The 22,006-nt window shown below is 47.3% G+C and overlaps 1 protein-coding gene across 1 annotated transcript in view; it reads right to left on the bottom strand.

Annotated features, from left to right (window-relative positions):
• TRIM9 (tripartite motif containing 9) overlaps positions 1–22,006 on the bottom strand; it is a 150,129-nt gene that overhangs the window by 9,897 nt on the left and 118,226 nt on the right. The window contains exons 8-9 of the mRNA XM_046655063.1: positions 14,134–14,279; positions 12,882–13,020 (exon numbers count right to left, since the gene is read on the bottom strand). Coding sequence (XP_046511019.1) covers positions 12,882–13,020; positions 14,134–14,279 — 285 coding nt within the window. The remainder of the gene's footprint in view (positions 1–12,881; positions 13,021–14,133; positions 14,280–22,006) is intronic.

Here is a 22,006-nt window from a genome sequence, read left to right as displayed (position 1 = left end):
TTTGACTTTTATTTTACTTTTTCAGTAAAGATCTCTTGAGTCTATGTTTAATCAGGCCACTGCAGGCTGGACGCGCTGATCCAGTCCCCCAGACACGGCTGGTTTCCTGGATACAGCAGGGTTGCAAACCTCCAGACTCAGGCCACAGCCTCCACCAGCCAGCGCCTGTGCCGTGTGGTGCCACTGCGCGTGATGACAGAGCAGGTTATCCATGGCAGTACCAGCTTGTGCAAAAAGAACAACTTCACTCATCACTTTCCAATGCCATCATACATTGACCACAGCTCGATGGCTGGTCCTCCCACCACACAAACAAGAACGTCACAAAGCTCCATCATCCAAACGTTCCTCATACAGGAAGCAGGCCACAGACAGAGACGAGCCCATCGCCCTCTCCACGCACATGAATGGCAAGAACAAAACAGGTATTTCAGAGATGCCTCCAAGGCACAGAGATCAAGAGAAAGATGAGATGAGCTCAGCTCACCCGGTGCATTGAGGGACTGTAAAGAGGAATGCAAGCTCAGCTGGTGGGGTGAGGATCGGAAATCAAAGTAGGATCTCCTGGGGAAGCTGGGTTGTAGATTAAGGGTGGAGGAGAAAGGACTCATTCTACGGAGCGGCAACCTTTCCGAAGGCACTGGAAAAGGGAGGGTCTGTTCTTCTGAATCTGTGTCTAAACGCAAGATCAATGCAAACTAGAGATCAGAAATCCGCCACCTGCCCAAGCACGGTTCCCCAAGACCTGTCTTACCAACCGACACATTGGCACCGAGCCTCATCCATCCCGCGGGAGACCCAGGCATCTATAGACCAAAGTGGCCTGTGGCTGGGAGGGAATTCTCGGCAGGTCAGGCCCCAAGACCAGAGGACACCTCAAACATCACAATTGTTTCCATTTCCCCCTCAATGATTAGAGGTAGAGAAGTATTTTGGAAGGTTTCCTTTTAATTGTGAAATATTTTTAGAATTGAATTCAGAAACGTTAGAGGTAAAATGTATGCACTGATGACCAAGAGGAGCCGAATACTTTCTCCCTTCAGCCATCTCGGAAGTTACCACCAGTCCGTGATGGCCTCCTTAACGCTTTGCTGTTCCATATTTTCCCCTTTCTCTCTTAATACATCTGTTTCCATTTCCAAATGGATGAGATGATTTTTCTAAACCAGCGCACTCAAGACTTGCTCCTCGAACAGGCGAGAAAGACAGGGCTCAACCTACAGCCAGGGACAGAGCCCGCCTTTATTTCTGACTTAGGATCGGACCCCACAGACACCATTTTGACACCTCTGGGTCTGTCGTAATAAACAGACCTGGGGCTGTGTGAGGCAACGGTGGCAGAGGGTCCACTTTCAGACAGTCAGGTCTGGCATGAGGGTCATGATCACAGAATAAGGGCTTATCTTGATCTGGCTTTAGAGGGACATCTGAGGTACTTTCTCTAAATTACTAAAACCACTCCTTTCCCTTTTGTCAAACAATTAGAGTGGTTTGGCCAGAGACAGATGTCTCAACAGTTGGGGCTTTCTTAGAACTCAGTGTGATGGTAACAATTTAGGAAATACGCCAGGCATGGTGATAACATTCTATCTCCAAAACCACCAAGGAACTTCCTTCTCATTGAAAAAATACTTTTGTCTTGGCGGTCAGCCAGTGTTTCAGGGAATATTTTTCTGGCTTCAGTCTGTTAGCAAGCTCCTCTGTATGGGACCCAGATTCTGTCCCACCACAATGCCATCCTGGGCACATTCAAGCAAAACTAACCAGAGCTCGTGTGCTTGGAACCCGGTCCTATTTGAAGAGCTCAGAACAAGGGCATTGGCGGGCTTCTACTTCATTCCGCCAAGAGTCAGCCTTATTTTCACTTCTGAACTTACAATATTAAAGTCAGCTTTCCAGGCTTTAGATTTATCCTTGGGGGGAATTTTTTTCAAGAAAAGTATAAATCAGATCTCAGAGAGAAGGAATTTCTATTCATGGAGTTAAGGTGCTGTCTTGCCAATAATAATATATTCAAATCTTCTTCTATCTAAACTTCACATGGTTTGGGTGACTTGACATGTGTGATAATTTCTTTGTTCAGAAACAGTAAATCAGAAACGATTCCTGTTACAACTGTTTCAAGGGGGAATTAGCCGTTTCAGTTTAATGGAAAAATTTGAAATACAACAACGGGGCTCGACCAACTGACATGAGCTTCTTTTAGCGGGGGAAGGCATTCTGAGCTGTATTTATGTCAGTAAAAGTTTTTTTATTAACAAGAAATTTCTTGGAAATGTATCTTTCAGGAGGTGGTAACAACAATTCATTATATTGAAAATACTTGTTGCTTTAAAGATGAAGGGAAAGGGCAAACATAGCAGAAGGAATTTCAGAGTAATCGAACCCCCAGTAACCATCTGAAAACCAGCAAAGAGACGTGCACTGAGTCAGACCCTGGGGAGCATATCCGACCCACCGTGAACCGTACTCACCTGCTCTATTCTCAGCACCAGGGGATGGCAGCACCCTGTGGTGTGGGGCTGAGTAGCTATGGTTATTCATGGGACCGATAACTTGACAATAAAAAGGTTATTGTTTTCTCTCCTTTCGTGTGGATCCATTGTTCATTGATGGCCCAGTTTTCCTGACTCCTCTCACTCCTGCACCATCCCCTATATGCGGGCTTATTTAATATCCATATTATGGAACCCATTCCAGCTCTGCCCTTGAGTTTTCCCACCCATGGCTTCCCACACCCTACCAGCTGGGCTCTTACTCCATTTCCTCCAAAAAAAAATTCCTTTCTTCATCATGATAACATTCCAGATGAACTACAAAGGAGAGAGAGCACTTTCCACGTGGTCCCAGCAGACTGAACAGCAGCGCCCCTTCAGGCCCTTCCCATGGGCACACGGTGCAAATGGTGGGTGAGTTGCCCATAGGTCATCTGTGCCACTTGATGTCTTCTTAGACTGCAGGAGTCTTAGAGGGAAGATGCTGATCTTGATAACATCTGAGGAGCAGTCATCAGGCTTCCTGGAATTGCCCCAGGGTGAGGAACTCCTCCCCTCTGGGCGCCCTGGCCAGGCTGTGGGTGTTGCTTCCACTGGTCTGGATGTACCCTTTGGGGGTTCCTCTCATCAGCTGGCATTACCATCTGGGCCACAGAGAACAGATCACCAGTTCTTCAAGTATTTGAGGGTGGTCACTGACCCCCTTTGCATCTTCCTTTTTCTAGGCTACACAGAATCTATTTCCAACCTTTCTTCTGTGGTAAATTTCAAATCTTTACTCTCCTTGTCATGCCCCTCTGGACACGTTCAAAGACATGAGCCAAAGAGAGTAAGACAATACCGGGAACATTACGGCCTCTCCTGGTTTGGCCAAGTCACACTTAGCGCACACTGAGCACACACTCAGCTCCCCAAGTGTGTATTCTGTGCTGTGCCTGTGAGTGTCGCATTTCCTCCCCTCCCCTTCCAAGCACAGCTACTGAGATCTGGAGAAGGCGTCTCAGCCATCGATCCTTGCAGTCAAGACAAAGGGGACGGAGTTATGGTTTCTTTCCGACTACATGACACAAAGTTATGTTTCAGGTCATGGCTAATATCCAGGATGATGATTATTATTTTTAAGGGACAGATCACTAGAGAAAGACAAATAGCTCCTCAAAAGATTTTTGCTCCCTCTTCACGATTCATCACCTGCCGTGAACTGTGTGCCAAAGAGCTTGGCTGAGGGACAGCGAGTGGTTCAGCAGGAGAGAGCGATGGGGACCAGCGCGCCAGCGGAGCAGCATTGGTGTGGCGGCTCCAGGCAGGCCTGTGACTCTGGGTGGGACTGTGCTCCTAATGGGATGTGTCGAGACACGTCCCGTTAACTCTGTCAATGACCATCGTTTCCTCTGCCCTCGCCTGGACTGCTGCCCTTCCCACCTGGGACTGGCTGGATTCTGGTGTTGGGGCCTCTGCTTGAAAGCAGCAATCAAGAATTATCAAATATCAGCTGGGGGACCACACTTATTACTTACTGAGTTTTGGGTTCGAGGAGAAAAAGGAATACCTGGGTGGTGTACTCCTGTTTGGCTTACTGTATATTTCTTTCACTGTTCGTTAGCTAACATTCATTGAACACCTACCATGTGCCAGACACTGTATTAGAACTGAGCAGCTGGGAAACATGAAGTCGGCAGGCGGGCTGACTGTAGGAAAAATAATACCTTAGAGAAAATCTGTGTCTTAGATTATTGATTGATTTTTACACTTCGGGGGTGTAGTTTCTTGACTGATTACAACATGTACAGATACTAAAGGTTTCCTTGGATGCGGTAGAATATTTTGGAAAGGTAAAGTACAGTCTTTGAGGTGTTATTTTTGGGATTCAAAGAGGAAATGCAGAGTGACAGGGGTTCCTTAGGACAGTGCATGCTAATCCGGCTGCCTTCGTGCCCCGTCAGAATTCTCATTGTCTTCTTGTCTGGAAGTGAACAGCCTTCATAACTTAGCCCTTGGGCGCTGGTCCCACAAGACCGTTGTGTCTCAGAGCACAGTCGAGCAAGAAGTGTCACTAACGCCTGCACAAGCAGCGTCGGGATGCATCTCAGTTCCACTGGAGACCAGCCTTTTCTTGGGAAGATTTTAAGAGACAAAGAAATGAATGAGGGAGGCTGACTTTCCTTCAGTGATCTAATAAGCATCCAAAGCCACAATTATGTGAAACTGGTATGTAATTTACAACAAAAGGTGGTATTTTAAGCTTCCTTAAGTATGGCATTAATTGCAGTTGAGAGGTGATGAACAAACCTGTTTTGAAAACCTCCCTTCAAAAGAAGAAATGGAACAGCCTCTCCTCACCCCTGGCCAGCTGCACACGCTGTCACAGGTCCTCCTCCCCAAGTTGGAACACCACGGCCTTCTTTATAAGGAACAACCATCAGAAGAACTGGAAATTCTATATTCCAAATAGACACAAAAGAGTCCAAAGGTCTAAACTGCTCCCCATCGTGTCGACTGCAAAGCACATTCCCCAGAACCAAAAACAGGGTCTGGATCCAATTCAGTCCTGGGAAAAATTCAGGGAATTCCCAGGGATAGCATGCATGCGGTCAAAATTAAAAGGAACAAAGTCTCTCCCTTTTCTGGGCTCTGAAACCTATCATTATGCCTCTCACCTTGGATTTTGTAAAATCTACTCAAATTTGTTCAGATACGATTTACCTACCTTGAGGATTTTGTCCTGGGAATGCATATTCTTCTAACTAAATAATTTTCTGGGAGGCTCTGATGCTCTGAGTCAGGAGAAGCAGACAGAGGCATAGGAAAACATCTCCAGGGGACCATAGGCTTTTCCTGATATGGTCCTTTCTCAACTGTCTCCTATTAGTGTTGAATTTCAGTATCACAGGCAGAACTTGAAGACGCGTTGAGACCCTTGGAGGAGGCAGAAGGTGTCTATACCCATTCATAGCATTTTCTGAAACATTTAACAGCTTTCAGCAGTAATTCTGAAGAGAGAAGCCACAGAAGAAAGCCAGGAAGTACTAATTGTGAAGAACTTGGAGGGCATCTGCTCCAAGTCCACAGTTTTAGAGAGAAAAATACTGGAGTCCATAGAGGTTAATGGACATATCCGAGTCACACTGCCAGCTGTGAGGGGACAGGAGAGGGATTAGGCAGGATCAATTCCTGGTGGATAAAATTTGGGGGTTAACAAGGCCATTGCTGCTCTTTTGTGCCTTGGGAATGAATGAAAGGTAGAGTGTATGCCACAGGCCATGGGGTACGTTCCAGTGGCCCCAGGGGTGACCGAGGGTTGTGTAGATGCCCTAATACCATTCTCCAAACCTTGCAGCATATCAAGGATGAATCTTCCTTCTCTGGATGGAGTTCTGTGGTAGGGTTCTGGATGGAGTTCGGTGGGTAGGGATGGAAAGGCAAACACATCACCTCCCCTTTGGGATTTTGACCATAGGTCGGGGGTGGGCTGAGCTGTTCCCTGCTGTTGTCGTCTGAGATCAGATGACGTTCTTTTTCCTCCACAAGGTTACAGCTTCTCTGGGGGTCTTAGTACATGGGGGTTGAAGAGTGTAGTACTGAAACTGACCCAAAGTCACTATAAAATACCTGCAGAGGGATTTTGGGCAGATGCACCTGGGGCCGTTCTGGGGCTCTATCTTGCCCACACTGAGCATTCTCCAGGTTGTGTCCTCTGCGGTGTGGGAGAAGGAGCTATCAGCCTGGAAGGGCTGGTGTGACACGGAATCTAATGGGAAAAACGCATCTTAGTCTTCATGAATGACGCCTGCTATGACCCTTTTGGAAAGCAAGTTCTAAGATGTAATTTCAAGGATCCTAACCCTTCTTATCACCATTAGATAAAACAATCCTGGAGAGTGCTGGGGAGATGGCTCCTGTGGACATTCAGCTAAGAGGACGCTTGAGAGCTCTGAGAACCTGTCTCTGGCAGTGCTGGAATTTACAGCCTCCTCTAATGCCTGATTCTCAAATTTCCACTGATCACCTTTTCCCCTCTTCCCCTCACAGTTGCCATCTGGAGGGCTGAGAGCTTCTGTGAAGAAACAGCATGGCGGTTTCCACCCGAGCAGGGCCCCAAGTCCCAGATCTCATTTGGTACGGTCTTTCAAGGACCTCGAAGATGTTCTCTGACATTCCTTTTCCTCCCCTGACGGTGACCTGTCTGGAAGCTGGGGGAGCTAGAGGAAATGCAGAGTCAGGAAGAAAGGACCAGACCTACGGAGGGGCCTGCATTTTATGCTGGAAACCACAGCCGCTCCCACATCCCCTTCCTAAATCAGGAATGCTACCCTTCTGAACAAAACTCTGACATGACTCTTGGAAATTGTTAAAGTCCCACTTCTGGCCGGGGTTTCTGGATAAACACACGAGGCAGCTACACAGCGCTGCTTCGTTTCGACAAGATATTTTCACACACCTGGCAGACAGAGTTAGGACAGTTTCTCCTCCTTCTTTCTTTTTGGTTGAGTGTAAACAGCACTGTTCTAATGTCAGCACCAAAGTGCAGTGCGCTGGGCACTGGAGGCTGAAAGACGGAGTCCGATGTTACTTAACCTCTCAGAGGCTGTTTTCCCATATATCGAGTGGGATAGTAATAATAATAATAATAATATTTCCCTGATGGAGTGGGCGAGGTGGAATAATGGCATACCCAGAATGCCCATGCCATAGTCCCTGGAATCTGTGTGTGTCGCCTTACATGGCAAAAGGAACTCTGCAGATGTGAGAAAGTTAAGGATCTTGAGATGGAGATGATCCTGGACTACCCAGGTGGGCCCCAGGTAAGCACAGGGGGCCTTAGAAAGGGGGATGGGGCGTCAGAGTCAGAAAGAGACTGGAAGATGCTGCGCTGCTGGCTTTGAAGGCGGAGGAAGGAGTCAGGAGTCAAGGAATGAGGTGGCTTCTAGAAGTTGGAAAAGGAAAGAGAAGGATTCTCCCCTAACCTGCCTGAAGGGACGCAGCCCTGCACACACCCCACTTTCAGCCTTGTGAAACCCATTTAGGGTGGTGGCCTCCAGAACTGTATGGTAATAAGTCACGTTGATTTAAGCTCCTACGTTTGTGGTAATTTTCACGGCAGCAACAGAAAACCAATGCATCGGGTGAATCTGGGATGTGGCAGCCACAGGATGGGACTGGGTTTAGACACTGCAGTGCGTAGAGGTGTCGCCTTCAGTCTATACAGCTGTCTTAGGGTGAAGAGAAAAAAGTTCCTACCCTTTCCTTAGGGCCTGATAGTGAAACGCAGAACAGACAGTTGTTATACAATTCCTCCACTGCATTTCAGCATCCTAAAATATTTGCTGGCTCTCAGGTTGCTGTCATTTTTCACTGAATCTTTTAATGGACAATGGAGAAAGTTCTTAGAAGCTTGACATAAAATGAAGCAGGGTTTGGGGCTGGCCCCGTGGCCAAGTGGTTAAAGTTTGCGCGCTCCACTGCAGGCGGCCCAGTGTTTCATTGGTTTGAATCCTGGGTGTGGACATGGCACCGCTCATCAGACCACGCTGAGGCAGTGTCCCACATGCCACAACTAGAAGGACCCACAACGAAGAATATACATCTACGTACCGGGGGGCTTTGGGGAGAAAAAGGAAAAAATAAAAAATCTTTAAAAAAAAAATGAAGCAGGGTTTATTATAATAGTTTTTTTGGGGCCTGGTTCATATTGTGACTTCATAAAGCCTTATGAGATAGACCTCATACCCCGTTACCACGGGTTCCAGATAACACACTGACTTTTAAAAGCATTAGACAGAAATCTTTCTAAAATGCATTATACATTATACACTTTCTCAGTTTCTTAATCAGAACGTATGCCACAGAATGCTCTCTTTCGGTTTTTTTTTTTTGAGTCTGTTCTCAGTTTTTCCAGTTACCTTCCCTGCTCAACGCTACCAACAGCCTCAACTCACTTCCACCCCGAGTCCGTCTTCTCTCTTCTAATGTGCAGCTCCCAGCCTCCGTGCTCTCAGCGAATGGGTCAGCGAGCCCAGTGAAACTGTGCGTAAGCTAAGAGTAACGGAGAGCGGAGTGAGACCACGGGCTCTGCTGTGAGGACAGCACAGGGGCGTTTGGCCTGAACTTTCTCTTCTCTCGTTTTGGCCAATCGGAGGTCACTGTGGCTCACTTCTGGATGGGAAGGTGACTATCTAGATTGTAGGGTGGACCCCTCGGTTCTAGAGAGGTGAGGGGCAGCACAGATTCAGGCACTGAGTCAGATGCCCTGAGTTCAGGAAGGAGGAGGAGTCAAGCCCACAAGCTCGAGGGCAGGGGCCCGGCTCCACCTCTGTGTCCTGGGGCCCAGCCCAGGGCCGGTGAAATCGAGGAGCTCCATCAACGTTTCCGAACGCATGAGGCCTCCTTTCCAAGTCAGCTCGAGGCAGATGCTAAAGTTTCTGCATTGTGTACAGTCTCTCCCCAGGTTCGGGTTCCTCTCTCTCTCCTCTGGGAGGTCCTCCCTCCCCTTCCCAGCAGGTTCACCCCCTGCCGGATGCAGTAACTTACTTCATGTAGCTACAAGATGTAAAACAATCAGATTACTTCTATGAAAACATAAATTTTAAAAACCCTCTTTTAGAAACATTTTTTACTTTTAGAAGAGGCTGCTCATTAGTGAAAATTAAACTCTAGTAGCATTAAAGTGATAAAAAATGGAATAGTTCACACTTTTCTGGTGTAAGATCTATCTGGAAAGCAATTTGGAAACACACATCTGGGGCCCTAAACATGTTCAGACTGTTTGGTCCCGTAATTCCACTTTTAAGAATGAGTTGAAGGAAAATAATCTTTTCACACAAAGATCTGTGTGAAAGAGCGCTGTGTTCTAGCCCTGAAGGGTGTGCAAGCACAGCGCCCTCTTGCCCGGAAGGCTGCGGGAAGCAACACCCTGGCTCCAAGGGGGTCAGTGAGTGGTGCGGAGGCACACAGACCTTCTTTTTCCAGCCAGTGAACAGTTTTTGTGAGTATTTGAGCCCCAGGAATATTATCTTTGGTCTACTTAATTTTCTCTCCAAATTTGGAAAAAAAAAAAAAGTACAGCCTGTTTAGATGGGTGGAGGAAAAATAGGAAAAAGTGAACAGAAAATTTTCCTATTCTGTTCTCAGCCTGGTCTAAAAACAAAACCTTTTGTTTTGCAGGAGAAGAGTCCCCGAGACACAGAATGAGCCCCAGAACTCTAGGTATTAAGAAGGCCTTGTTACATAATGTTTTTAATTGGATCCTCTTTTGCAGACGGTGTCAGAGATGGTGACACAGACTTGATGACTATTAAACGAATTACTTTAAAGATATACACAACCAGGGCTGTGGGTCTTATTGTAAATTTCATTAAAACTCTTAATTGCTTACAGTTGTATTTCTTCTTAAGTCAGGGTAACCTGGTTTAGACCCGCAACTGGCCTTATTCACGTGGCTGTCTTAGGTCCACCCCCAGGACTCAGCTCTCAGGAACTCACGAAGCTCGAACTCATATAATAAGGCACTTTCCTCTGCTTTTCTGTTTTAGTAACACATTCTTTATAATTTCCATTGCATTAAATTATTTTTCATTGTTTTCTTGACCAATTCCCTTCCGCAAATTATGTCTTCCTTATGGAGAAAGGAAGACATAATTCTCCTTCTTTCTGTGTTTATCGTAACTTGTAAATATGTAACTATTTGTGTGTCCATTTCTTTAAGGCCTGTCTCTCCTCCTAGACCGTAAGCTCCAGGACAGCCGGGTGACGTCTGCTCGACACACCACATGCACAGCATAGCGTACCACGGACCCTCATCAACAGGGCCCAATAAATAGATAAATAAACAAATTCGCTTTTGAAATAAAGGATCAGAATTCATAACAAAGTGGACATTTCATCTCCCTGCACGATGCTCATTTAGCCAGCAGAAGGCTTTGTGATAGTTCAAAGAGTTCAAGCAGCAGTGACTTCAACCCGAGACTAAATGCACGTAAACCCAAGCCAGACTCGCGATCACCCGTGAAATCGCACCCCTCTGTGACACAGACTTCTTGTTTTGAACTTTGGAACAGGGTTAACTCTTGCTAAGAAGAACATGAAAGATTTTGTTAAAGCAGAAAACCAGAGCAAACCACCCCATCACCTCCAGGAGCAGCAAAGAAAAAATATCCAAAGTACACCATTCAAGGAACGGTAGGAACATTAATAAAGTATAAGTTCAGTTAATGTACCAAAACTCTGTTAATGGAATTTTTCTCACTCATCTCAAAAAAGAGGTATAATTTTTAATTCTATATGCCTTTTCTATTGTTAGAGATTGATCAATTCTTTCTTTTCCTAATAAGCTATTCCTTATATTTTCTCTTGCTTTCTAAATCTTGTCTCACTGTTGGAATGAATCAGAATGAGGGAGAAACAAATAGAACAAACCAAAGTTATGGAGAAAGTATGTGTGTGAACTTTATTTCATCATGAGAAAAATCACTTCTGTGCGGTAACAGAGAATACTGGTATCTACACGATGATAGGGCTTTCTTTGTATTTAGGTACATCCCTTATATTTGTATACAATATATAAAATTCATGGAGGAAATTAATTCTACAGTACAGTTGCTTTGCTGGAAAAGGACTTGCTCCATTAGTTTCTTTAGGAAATGACCTCCAGTGCTGTGACTGCGGTAATGAGGATCACAGTTCCAATCCTGTAATTTATTAGACACCATAATCTTATGAACAGTAAGAGAAACTGAGAAACTACATTCCCCTGTAGGATGAAAAGAGAGACATCAGTGCTCAGGCTGCTATGCTAATAACTGATTTTAGCAGAATAGTATGATTTCCATGATGTATTATGAATAGATAGTTTTCCGGCAGGTCTGATGACACATATTAGCAACATGGTTGCCAACTGCCTCCCTGCTCTGAGGGCATGCACTTCTCTGTTCCACCAAACCGCCCCGTGCACACGCCGGACACGAGGCCACCACAGTGAAGGGCCTTCTGCGTTGCGTCCAGGAAACCCTTGGAGCGTCAGCATTTTGGTACGGTGCTTGGGAAAAGAGGCAACTGCTCTCAAGGGGCCAGGTCACCCCAGAGAGAAGCTGCTGAAACAATGGTTCCAGGGATGCTCTGGCTCACGTGGCTGTGACCCAAATGGGAACAGGTCACGTGGGCACCTTCCCTCAACAGACCCTTCTCTTTGACAACATGGCTCAGGACTTCCAGCTGCTGCCCGGGCAGGGCTGTCACGGCTAGGCCCATCCACCTTGCTGTGGGATTTGAAGTTGTGCTTATTTTTAACCATGTGAACCATTTTAGGGGCGACGGGCACATGCTGAGGTTTGTGGGAGGTGGGAACAAACACCACCACAGTTCTTTTCTTGAATTTGAACAAAATCAACACAATCGGTTCTGAGAGGGAAGTTATGGAGGATGCCGCTTGGGTGCGGGTAACTTCTCTGATTAAAATGACACCCGGAAGCTCTGGAAGTGCTTTGGCACCGACCACGAATAGCTCTTTGTAGGTTTAATTTCACATGTTGCAATTGCTTTTAAAGGGAACGTGTTCGAGCCTTGGAGGTCACACCTGGCCATCAATGTCAAGCCCCTCCTCTGAGATGGGTGGCTCGCCTTTGATGACCAGAGTATTTACAGTATAGCCAAGGAGTGAGGCTCTCTAGAGACCGGGCTGGGACCGGGCATCGGCAGCCTGGCCACGCCTGGAGGGGCCGGCAAAGGAGGCCGCGGCGAGGAAGTGCGGGGCTGCCGGTCTCTTCCTGTGGGAGCCCCCAGGAAGCCTGGGTCCTGTGCCAGTGGCCTCACCTCTGGGTGTGAAAGGGCAGTGGTCCGCGCTGGGGAGATGGGCCCCTCCGAGCAGCTCTGCCCCCCACACCCATCGGAAAGGCTTCCTGGCAGATAATCCCCCACTGGAGAGAACCTCGGCCCACCCTGAGAAGCAGGCAAGCACTATGGGCAACGGCCATCATCGGGTAAAGTGGCAAATGACGTGTGTCGTGGAGCGGGAGCTTGCCCTAGGGCCTGGACGCGTGTGTGTCACACGGGGCACACTCAGGCCTTCACGCTCAGCTTCTTCGACTGGAGCTCACTCAGAGTTACCAGGGCAGCTGACGGCCGAGCCCGGGGACACCGCTGTGGACGCTGGCTTGATGGCTCCATGGCCCTTGGGCTTGCTAAAGGCAGGAGGAGCAGCGGCTCTGGGAGGGTGCGGGGCGAGTCATGGGGACACTGAGGGGTGGGCAGGCGGGGCCCCTCGGCTGGCCAGCGCCTGGGGCAGGCGGGGCCCCTCGGGCGGCCAGCACATGGGGCAGGCGGGGCCCCTCGGGCGGCCGGCGCGTCAGGCGCCCCGCAGCTCCCGCTCGGAGGGGCGCTGCTGAAGGGCCTTACCCTCCGGCGTCTGCAGGACCAGGGTCTTGCTGTACTGGCTGACGCCCGCCTTGTTGAAGGCCTTGATGCGAGCGTTGTAAGTGCTGTTGAAGTGCAGACCGTCCACGGTGCACATGGTCTCCTTCCCAACGTACACTTCCTGAGGGTCAAGAAACAACAGGCCACCGTTTGACTCAAATCACTTGAGGGGCCATTCGGGAGGAAGTGTGGCAGAATGGTTAGGAGCACGTGCTCTGGTGTCAGCCTGATCTGGACTTGAATCCTGCGGGATATGCGGCCACGTGATTGACCTCTCTTACCCTCAGTTTCCTTATCTGTAAGATGGGGAGAGCGATGCCGAGCTTCTGAGGGTGGTGTGAGGATTACACAAGGTTGTATGTGCAAACCGACCAGCAGAGGGCCGGGCACTCAGCACAGGCCTGCAGCTGAACGAATGGTGGTTATTAGCAGCTGGGGCTCAATTATTACTTACCATTATTAACTTGGCATTTGTGGAGTATATCACACCCACCAAGGTCTTTACGCATCAGTAGGATGTGTGAAAAACAGGTTTGAAAACACGAGGGCCTAGATCGTGTCATATTTGTCACTCCACTGACAACTTCAGGAACAGTCACAGAAACCACACTCCAAGCCACAGGAGGGCAGGGTTTCCTCAAATACAGAGGGACGGGGAGGAAGCAGGGATGGGAGGAAGAACGACATTTCAGAGGCTTAAAATAAATCCCACATAACTCGTCTCTAGCACAGGTAGTGTCTGCCTCCATCTTTAGCCGCATAATTTACAGCATTATGCTGACGTAACGGGTAAAAATAATTTGCATTCAAAGCATAGCTTTAAAGTGACAGCTCAGGAGATTGGGTCTGGGACTGGCAGCATGCTAAGAAGGCTATATGGGTGATCTGAGAGACTCTCAACGAGAATGCATGAGGGACATGTTATCATCATCATCCCCATTTACAAGTGAGGTGGGAAACGGGCACAGCCACACAGCTGAAGGGTGGAGTCGGGGTCTGGATGCGGGCCCCAGAGCCCGCAGCATGGCTGTGCCTTCTCTCGGAAGGGGAAGGCAGTTTCCGTTCGGGGACTTCTTCATACATCTCTGATGGTGCAAGGAGAAAGCAGATAGATCTCAGGTGAACGGCAGACAGGCTCGCCTGGACTGTCTGTCCCCAGGAGGGGAGGGGAAGCTGGTGGGTCCTCTGAGGGAGTCCCTGGTTCTGGGTAACTGGTAGTAGGTTCTCTACTTACCCGGAACTGGCCCCCGTTGCCGTCATCCAACTCCAGAATGTACCCTTCGGCGGGCACCGTGGACAGAGGCGGCTGCTTCCAGGACAGCGTGGCGCTGCTGTTGTGGGTGCAACACTCCTCCAGCTGTAGGATGGGGGTCGCTGGGACTGGAGGGGAAGCTAAACAGAAATTAGTGTAACCCTGCTTCTGTCGAACTGCAAACATCTCAGGATCTTGGAATGATAAACATCCCCCTGACAAGCATGTGGCCAGCCCGGGGTGCGTGGGGGACCTAACAGGATCCCTCCCAGAGTCTCCAGGAGTGGGACTGGTTCCCGAGCTACTGTGGGGCCTTATTCCAAGCTCGTGGTGGTACTTTTTCTACCATCAATGGAGGGGAGGCAACTGCTCTGTTCTCGCCTCCTTGAGCATCAAAGACATCATCCCCGAGGGAAGTCTTTCACTTGGGAGATGGATTTCCAGTCCAGCCCACTAGTCTATTTAACCCGTAACAAGGACAGTAAATTTATTGTACAATTTGTTCTGAGCCTAAATCCCAGTTTGTAAACATGGAACTGCCTATTCTGAGAAACAGCTCTGAAACCACTATATTTATAAGGTTGTATCATTTTTTTAACCACTGATTTTACTCAAGGTCTTGTGCACATAAGTAGCTTTAAGAGTAGATTTCTGAAAATTTGGTTCTGAGTGACACAAACAGGGATTTCTCAGTTTTGAAACTTCTGAGGAACTCGACGCCCTTCTTCCAAGGCAGCTCTATCTTGAAAGCAGCATCAGCTCAAGTCCACTCTCTCTGCAGGCGAGAACAGCCACTGAGCCTGGCAAGAAGCATGGGAGCAGAAGGGCCTGGCAGGGGAGGGTCCAAGAGTCCTCGGGACCTCGTGAGAATCTGCCCCGTGTCACTAGTCACAACGCCTCCCTGCTCCCCATTTTGTGCCGAGAGCCTTTGGTATTACCTAAAACTGCCCATTAGTTGAGCCTTCAGACACACAGACAGAAATGATAGGTAATGAATAATGCTAGTTCCTAACACATGAACTTAGTACATACATCTCGGAACAATGTTTTTACCAACTGCTTAAGTTTTTTTTCAGCAGCAAAACATTAATTTTTGTAGCACTTTAACAACAGGAGAGAACAGTTTGGACCACAGCCAGGGACATTTAGATGAACAAATGTTAATTGTGGAACACCTGGTATGCTGTACCAAAATTGGACTCAGAGTGTCATGCATTGAATTAAATCTGCTCCTTGCCAGTCGCCCCAACCAAGAGCAGTTCAGAGAATAGGATCTATGGTGGATGACCCAGAAAACAAAACCAGGGACTATAATACAAGCGGTGTGAAGGTGAGGCCGGTCTCTTGCCTTATACTTAAGAAAAGACTCAGATACAGTACGAGAAAACCTGGCCTGAGTCACGAGATCAAATACAATGAAATACAAACTAACGACCAGCTAATTGGAGGTGATCAGTGTAGGAAGGGAATCACACTGCAAGTTCTAATGGCATAGAGTCCAGTGGAATCTCATCAGAGAACAGTGGCTTCTGTAGCCTCAGACGTCCCAGACCGTCTAAATTTGGAGGAAAGGGGATAATCTATTGCCTTCTTCAATAAATAGACCAAGGACTGGATGGAAGGAGGTGGAGACAGAAGACATAACTCCTCCTATTGATCATCTAGACAGAAACAGGCACCACCTAGGAGTGTAAGTGGAGGGTGAACTCTAGGTCATTAGCCATGTTAGGAACTTACTTCGTCAATTACGTTTTTTCCTTATATAAAGAATACATTTTAACACATTGGCTGCAGAGAAAAATATGAGAAGTTTAAGAAAGACAATCTTCAAAGGGCTTCCAGAAATATGGAAGGATTCTCCCTGGGGATATTTGCTCTTAACTGTCCTTGTTAGTTAGAGCCAACCATGAAAAATAATGCCTCGGACGCTCTTTATCTCACTAACTCCCCTGTCAGTGTACGTGTTCCCTTGGTTCGTGTCTCAGGCAACTCTACATTTCATCAATTTCAAAATCACAAAATAAGATCACAAGATGGTTTCAACTTGAATCATACAGATGCTTGCAGCGTTTCTGCTAAGAAACTCGAATTTCCCTGTATAGACATAGGTATACTTAAAAGATTAATTGAAATACATGGTGTCGTGTAATTAGAACGTGTGAACTTCATTTATAAGTCCTCAATGGGTACACTCTAAAAGACCAAAAGGAGAGAAAAAAGTCTAACCACTCATTAATCTTCAGGTCTTAATACTGCTCAGGGTTTAAACAAAAAGAGCAAGCAAAAAATCAAAGTAAGAGAGAGAGAGGGAGAAACAGAGAGAGAGAGAGAGATGGGGGGGGGGAGAGAGGGATAGACAGAGAGAGAGAGAGAGGGGGAGAGAGAGAGACGGAGAAAGAGAGAGAGAGAAACTGGGGGGAGAGAGAGAGAGACAGAGTGGGGGAGAGGGAGAAAGAGAGAGAGAGACGGAGAGAGACAGAGAAAGAGAGGAGAGAGAGAGCGAGACAGAGAGAGAGAGAGAGGAGAGAGAGGGAGAGAGTAAGAGGGAGAGAGAGAAAAGGAAGGAACTCAGAGACATACGCATGTGTCTAAATCTATTTCTCAATGTGCTTAGATTTTTTCTTTTTCCTTATTTACCCCAAAGTGATGGTGCATATAAATGGCAAATGTGACAAAATTATAGCCTCATTAGCAAGGACTGAGGCTGACATTTTAGAAAAACAGATTTTACACTGGGTGTACATTACCCTATTTCACTTTATTAGATATAAAATAAATGGTTGACAGGAATCCAAAGTATTCTCAACTTAGTTTACATTTGTTTCGGACGTGGACAGGATCACAGGTCCTGGGCTGAACCCTAAGAAGGAACTGTCACCGGGGCTGCCGTGGCTCTTGTAACCTGAACACTTCCTCACCGTTTCTGGACATCTTTGTTTTTCCTCATGAACTCGTTTCTCCTGACAGGATCAGATCCTAGATCAGAATTCCAGTGCCCGCATCCTGTTAGCCCGTGAAACCAAGCTTCAGGCTGAAAGCTCTCCTCTTGGACACCAGGGCAGCTGCTCTTCCTGACTTCCCTGAGGAGTCTGGGGGGTTCCTGGCTCAAAATGAAATCCTGCCACTGTGGCTTGTTATACGAAAGCTTTAGAACGTCTCATCTTTTTCAGGCCATTCTAGTTCAAATTATGTCCCATGTTTTTCCTATTTGTGTAATTTTTCTCTCTAATCTGTCAGATTGGGAACACTCACAACCACCCAGAATCCCTCTGTGAGAGTTAACAGGCATGTGGCGAGGACATGTGAGCAAAGGAACTGGCCTCCCATCCTCGATGTGGAGAACTTGATGAATGCCAGAGGGCGTGGAGCGAGGTCGACGTGCCTTCGCTCGTTCAGTTTTCACAATGACCCCACTGGGTAGGCACTGTTCCCATCTCTACTCTGTAGATGAGAAACTAAAGGCAGAAAGTGTCACAGCTGGTCGGTGGCAGGGCTGGGATCTGGGGCCACGCAGGCTGGCCGGGGCCGTGGGCCCCGCTGCCAGGCTGCCTCCCCAGGCACAGTAACTGTGCTGAAGGGAAGCCCCGAGCCCGATTCCAGGGGGAAGGTTTCTTTTGGTTCCCATCTCGCGATCAATCATTGAATTGCTGGTACAGACTAGTGAATATTTCACCTGCACAGCTGTAGTGGTCGGGGATGCCCTTCTACAGAGTCACCTTCTCTGAGGGCTCCTTTGTGGACTGTCATTCCTCCTTCTGGTTACTGAACAATACAAGCGGCATTTGGGGGGGTTAGACTTGAGAGGAAGGACACGCCATTTCTGGAGAGCCATCACACTGCTAAGGACACACGTGAACACGGGCCTTGAGGCCATGCCTCGCAGGCCCTCAAACTATGAATGGATTACACGCAGGGCGGCACGTGTGCTCGTCCCTGTCACCATCAAACCCCCCGGCACTCTCTCCCCGTGACTCTCAGGAGGGTCTGTTCAGACCACACCGTCCTTTCCCACCACCTTGGTGCACAGCCTGGACTCTCAGAGTTGACGTGAGTTAATGAAGACAAACGTGTCCTGGGGTGAGTAGAGGCCCTGAGGGATGAAGACCGCCGGTCTGCGTGCTGGATGCTTGGTGGAGTGCAGGGTCTTGGTCTCATCCTGGTTCAGAATGAACCCTGGCTTTCCATCTCAGCACCAGCTGATGGCTCTGGGACACTTGTGTAGTTAGACAATGCTGGGGAGTGTTCTTCCGGGAGAGGGTAGCACCTGAAATCTACTCTGAGCCAAACAGCAGAGCCCCTGATGGACCAGGGGAAAAATCCTAAAACGTCCTTCCCATGACCTGGGAAAGAACTGACAATACCAACTCAGAATTAAGGGAAAAATGTTTCGATTACTCTCTAATAAAGACAGAAAAGAAAGCTTTATCTGTTGTTTTCTATAAAAAAGAAAAGTCTGAGAGATCAAGCACCACTCCCACTGGCCTGGAAAGAGGGTCAGATGACCTTCTAGTCAAACGCAACCAGAAAACATGCCATCACAATCTAGGGATGTTTCAACAAAGACGGGACCAGACTTCTCCACTCGGATCTCAACTGATGCAAGCAATGTTGCACCAGAAGGAGCAATCAGAAATCCTTAGCTAACAAGAGAATCATCTTAGGCAGCGCATTCTAGCTGAATAGTAGCTGGCCTAAGTAGAAATATTTAAAGACGACATAACAGACTTTTCTTCTCTAAAAAAAAAAGGCATCTGAGATGAAATTTCAAAACCAGAGAGATGGTCAAATTTTGAGTTAAGAAGTAAACAGATATTTAGTTGTCAGTTTGAGTCATAGCTTTAAATGTACATTTTAAGTAACTTTGAAAATATTTTAACTTTCTACTAATCCACTTAGCACAATTAGAAAATATATATTGAATTACATGTATTATTAGTTTCTCAATGGTCAGATTAACACCATTCCAAATGCTACTCAAATTCTGGCCATTTGTACATGGATTTGGGGTACAATTTCTCGAGATATTTCTGCTGACAAACCGTGAAAGTGTAGTTTATTAAACTGACTACAAATATCCTAATAAAACACAAAAATACAAAGGCTAGCACTACACCAGGCACAGTTGTGTGTGTGTTGCAGACATCAAAGGGGCTGGGAGGAGAAGCCTTAACCACAGCCAATCAAGTTCCATGGCCTCATGACCTCTTGACATTTTCTTTCCATCGCAAGCATCTGACAGATAAAAATTATTCAGATTCTAAACAGGACTGAGCTCTCACTGAATTAATTAAACTTAGTGAGCACAAGGCAAAGCATATAAATTAACTCTGCAGAGGGATACTAATCAGAAGTAAATTAAATTAAGTTGACGTGTTAAAAAGAAACGGGAAATGGAACAATCCAGTCTCATACCAAATGGCCTGTTCCATTAGCTTCATCGATAACTGTTCTGGATAATTCCGTGTTCCAGGTGAACCTGTGCCGGAGTTTGGCATTTTGGCCCTTGGAGAGCGTGGCACTCTCTGCTGTGTGTACTGACCTTCATGGAAGGAAGGTACACACAGCCATGTCCACGCTTATTTCTGTGTGCAGCCCTAAGTGGCCAAGTGACAATGCAGCAGGAACGTGGTCTGTGACGCCATTGTGTGAACCTGCAGCCCCTGCACCAGGCGAAGGGCCTGTTCACTCCAACACAACAGTGCGTGGAGAGGAGCGGCTCTCCAGCCGGGGCAGCATTCCCGGCCCCCCGGCTTCCACCCTCTCCCGCCCCTCCTCCTGCCTGTTTTTCTCTGAAAGCCCGTCCACTGCTTTCAGATTTTGTGACAGATTTTCTCCTCTGAGCTACTTGAGACATAACCTTGCAATGATTTTACCTCGTTGAGAGAACAGGGTGTGGAGAGAGGCTGACGGAGAGGGACTTCCGTGGGGCTCTAGACATGACTTGATGGCTCTATTGCACAGGTACCATGTAGGCGTGAAACAAAGATTTTAAACAGTAAGAAGGAATTGCTGCAACAAAAAACCAAATTTCTTAAGTTTCAGGGAGGAATTCAGTTATTCCTTGAAGAAGTTGCCTAGTAAGGCACCGGCTTTACAGCACAAACTGGCAGTCGTAGGGCTCGTTCTGAAGCCACGTTCCTGGGTTCGAATCCTGGCCCTGCCATGCGCCAGTCTTCCTGTGTCTCAGTTTCCTCAGCTGCCCACTGGAGTTGTGAGAGTAAAGTGGGTCAATCCACGTAAAGCTCCTAGGAGAGTGTTGGTTTGGGAAGCAGTCAAGAAAAGCTAACCATTTCTGTCACTACAACAAAGCATTTTTATTTACAATCTATCCATGGATTACCTCAAAAGTTAATTATAGTATCCTCCCAAAGCAATACATATTAAACAAAAAAATGAGGAGACTGGAAACAAAGGAGGCAAAAATCCTTTGAAAGGATTGAGAGAAGGAGGAGCAATGGGTACGGGATGAGTTTTACTGTGTGATGTGAGCCTATGACTTGCTGGGTTACATGGTTCTCTCTGTCTAATAAAAGGAAGCATGTAGACTGTTCTTAAGAAAAAACCTTTTTTTTTGCAGGGGAGGATTCACCCTATGCTAACATCTGTGCCAAACTTCCTCCTTTTTTCTCGCCCCACAAAGCCCCAGGAGATAGTTGTGTATAGTTGTAAGTTCTTCTACATGAGCTGCCACCACAGCATGGCTACTGACACACGAGTGGTGTGGTTCCACAGCCGGGAACTGAACCCAGGCCGCTGAAGCGGAGCAAGCCAAACTCTAACTGCTAGGCCGTCAGGGTTGGCTCAAGAAAACGCTTTTAAAGCACTGAATTCCAGGAGTAATTTATTACATGGATGCTTGAGTTGGGAGAATCAAAGAGTAAATCAATTTCTTCAGTTTTAAAAAAGATCAGAGAAGGACAAAATTACAGAGACGGAGAACAGATGAATGGTTGCCAGGGCCTGGGGGTGGCGGCGGGAGGGGTGAGGTGTGACTGTCACGGAGCAGCAGGAGGGTGGTCTCTGGAGTGGCGACAGTTCTGTGTCTGGACTGCCACAGGGTTACACAAATGCACACGTGACAAATGGCATGGAACCATCCCCACACCGTGCTCCAATGTCGGTTTCCTGTTGTGACATTAGATGACAGTTGTGCAAGATGTGACCACGGGTGGAAACTGGACGAAGGGCCCCGGGGCCCTCTCCTCACTATTGTTGCAACCTCCTGGGAATGTATAATTACGGCAAAGTAAAGAAGTTAAAAAAAAGATCAGAAATATTTTTGAAATGGATATTACTTACACTGCCATAACAATATCTTTGCTTGGTTGGCTTCAGTTTTTACCTTTCTTTGAAAGAGTTATTTTCCTTAAGATCATTTTAAGTATTTATATTTCCCCTCAGCCACCCCCAAATCTCCAAGAGATCTTGCCATATCCTTCAATCACAAAAACCAAAAATTTTAAAAGTTCAAGTTTATTTCAGATTTCCACTTCCTTCTGTATCCAGGCTGGCATTTCCCGACCAGCATTGGCGAGCCGCCTCTGATCCTCTCGGGCTCCCACTGATCCACCCTCAGCCGTTTCCTCACTGTCCCTGTCCACGTGGAAGCTGTCCTTTCAGTTCTCAACTCCCTGGATTTGTACCAGCATTCCTGGGTGACTCTGTCACAAGATCTTATTTATGTGCAGTGACACTCTGTCTCTCTTTTAATGTCAGCTGTTCTCTGATGCCGAGCGTGTGAAATCTCTAAGACTCTCAAAGAGGCAAGCCCTGAACTTATCTGAATTGATCTGACTTTCTGAGAGGCAGAGGACATGGCTACGGGGGCGGGGGTGTTTCCATTATGCTGTAAGAC

The sequence above is a fragment of the Equus quagga genome, chromosome 2 (genome assembly GCF_021613505.1).
Source record: "Equus quagga isolate Etosha38 chromosome 2, UCLA_HA_Equagga_1.0, whole genome shotgun sequence".
Classification (NCBI taxonomy): Eukaryota; Metazoa; Chordata; class Mammalia; order Perissodactyla; family Equidae; genus Equus; species Equus quagga.
Note: the sequence above shows the minus strand (reverse complement) of the source record. Positions and strands in the feature narration are given on the sequence as shown.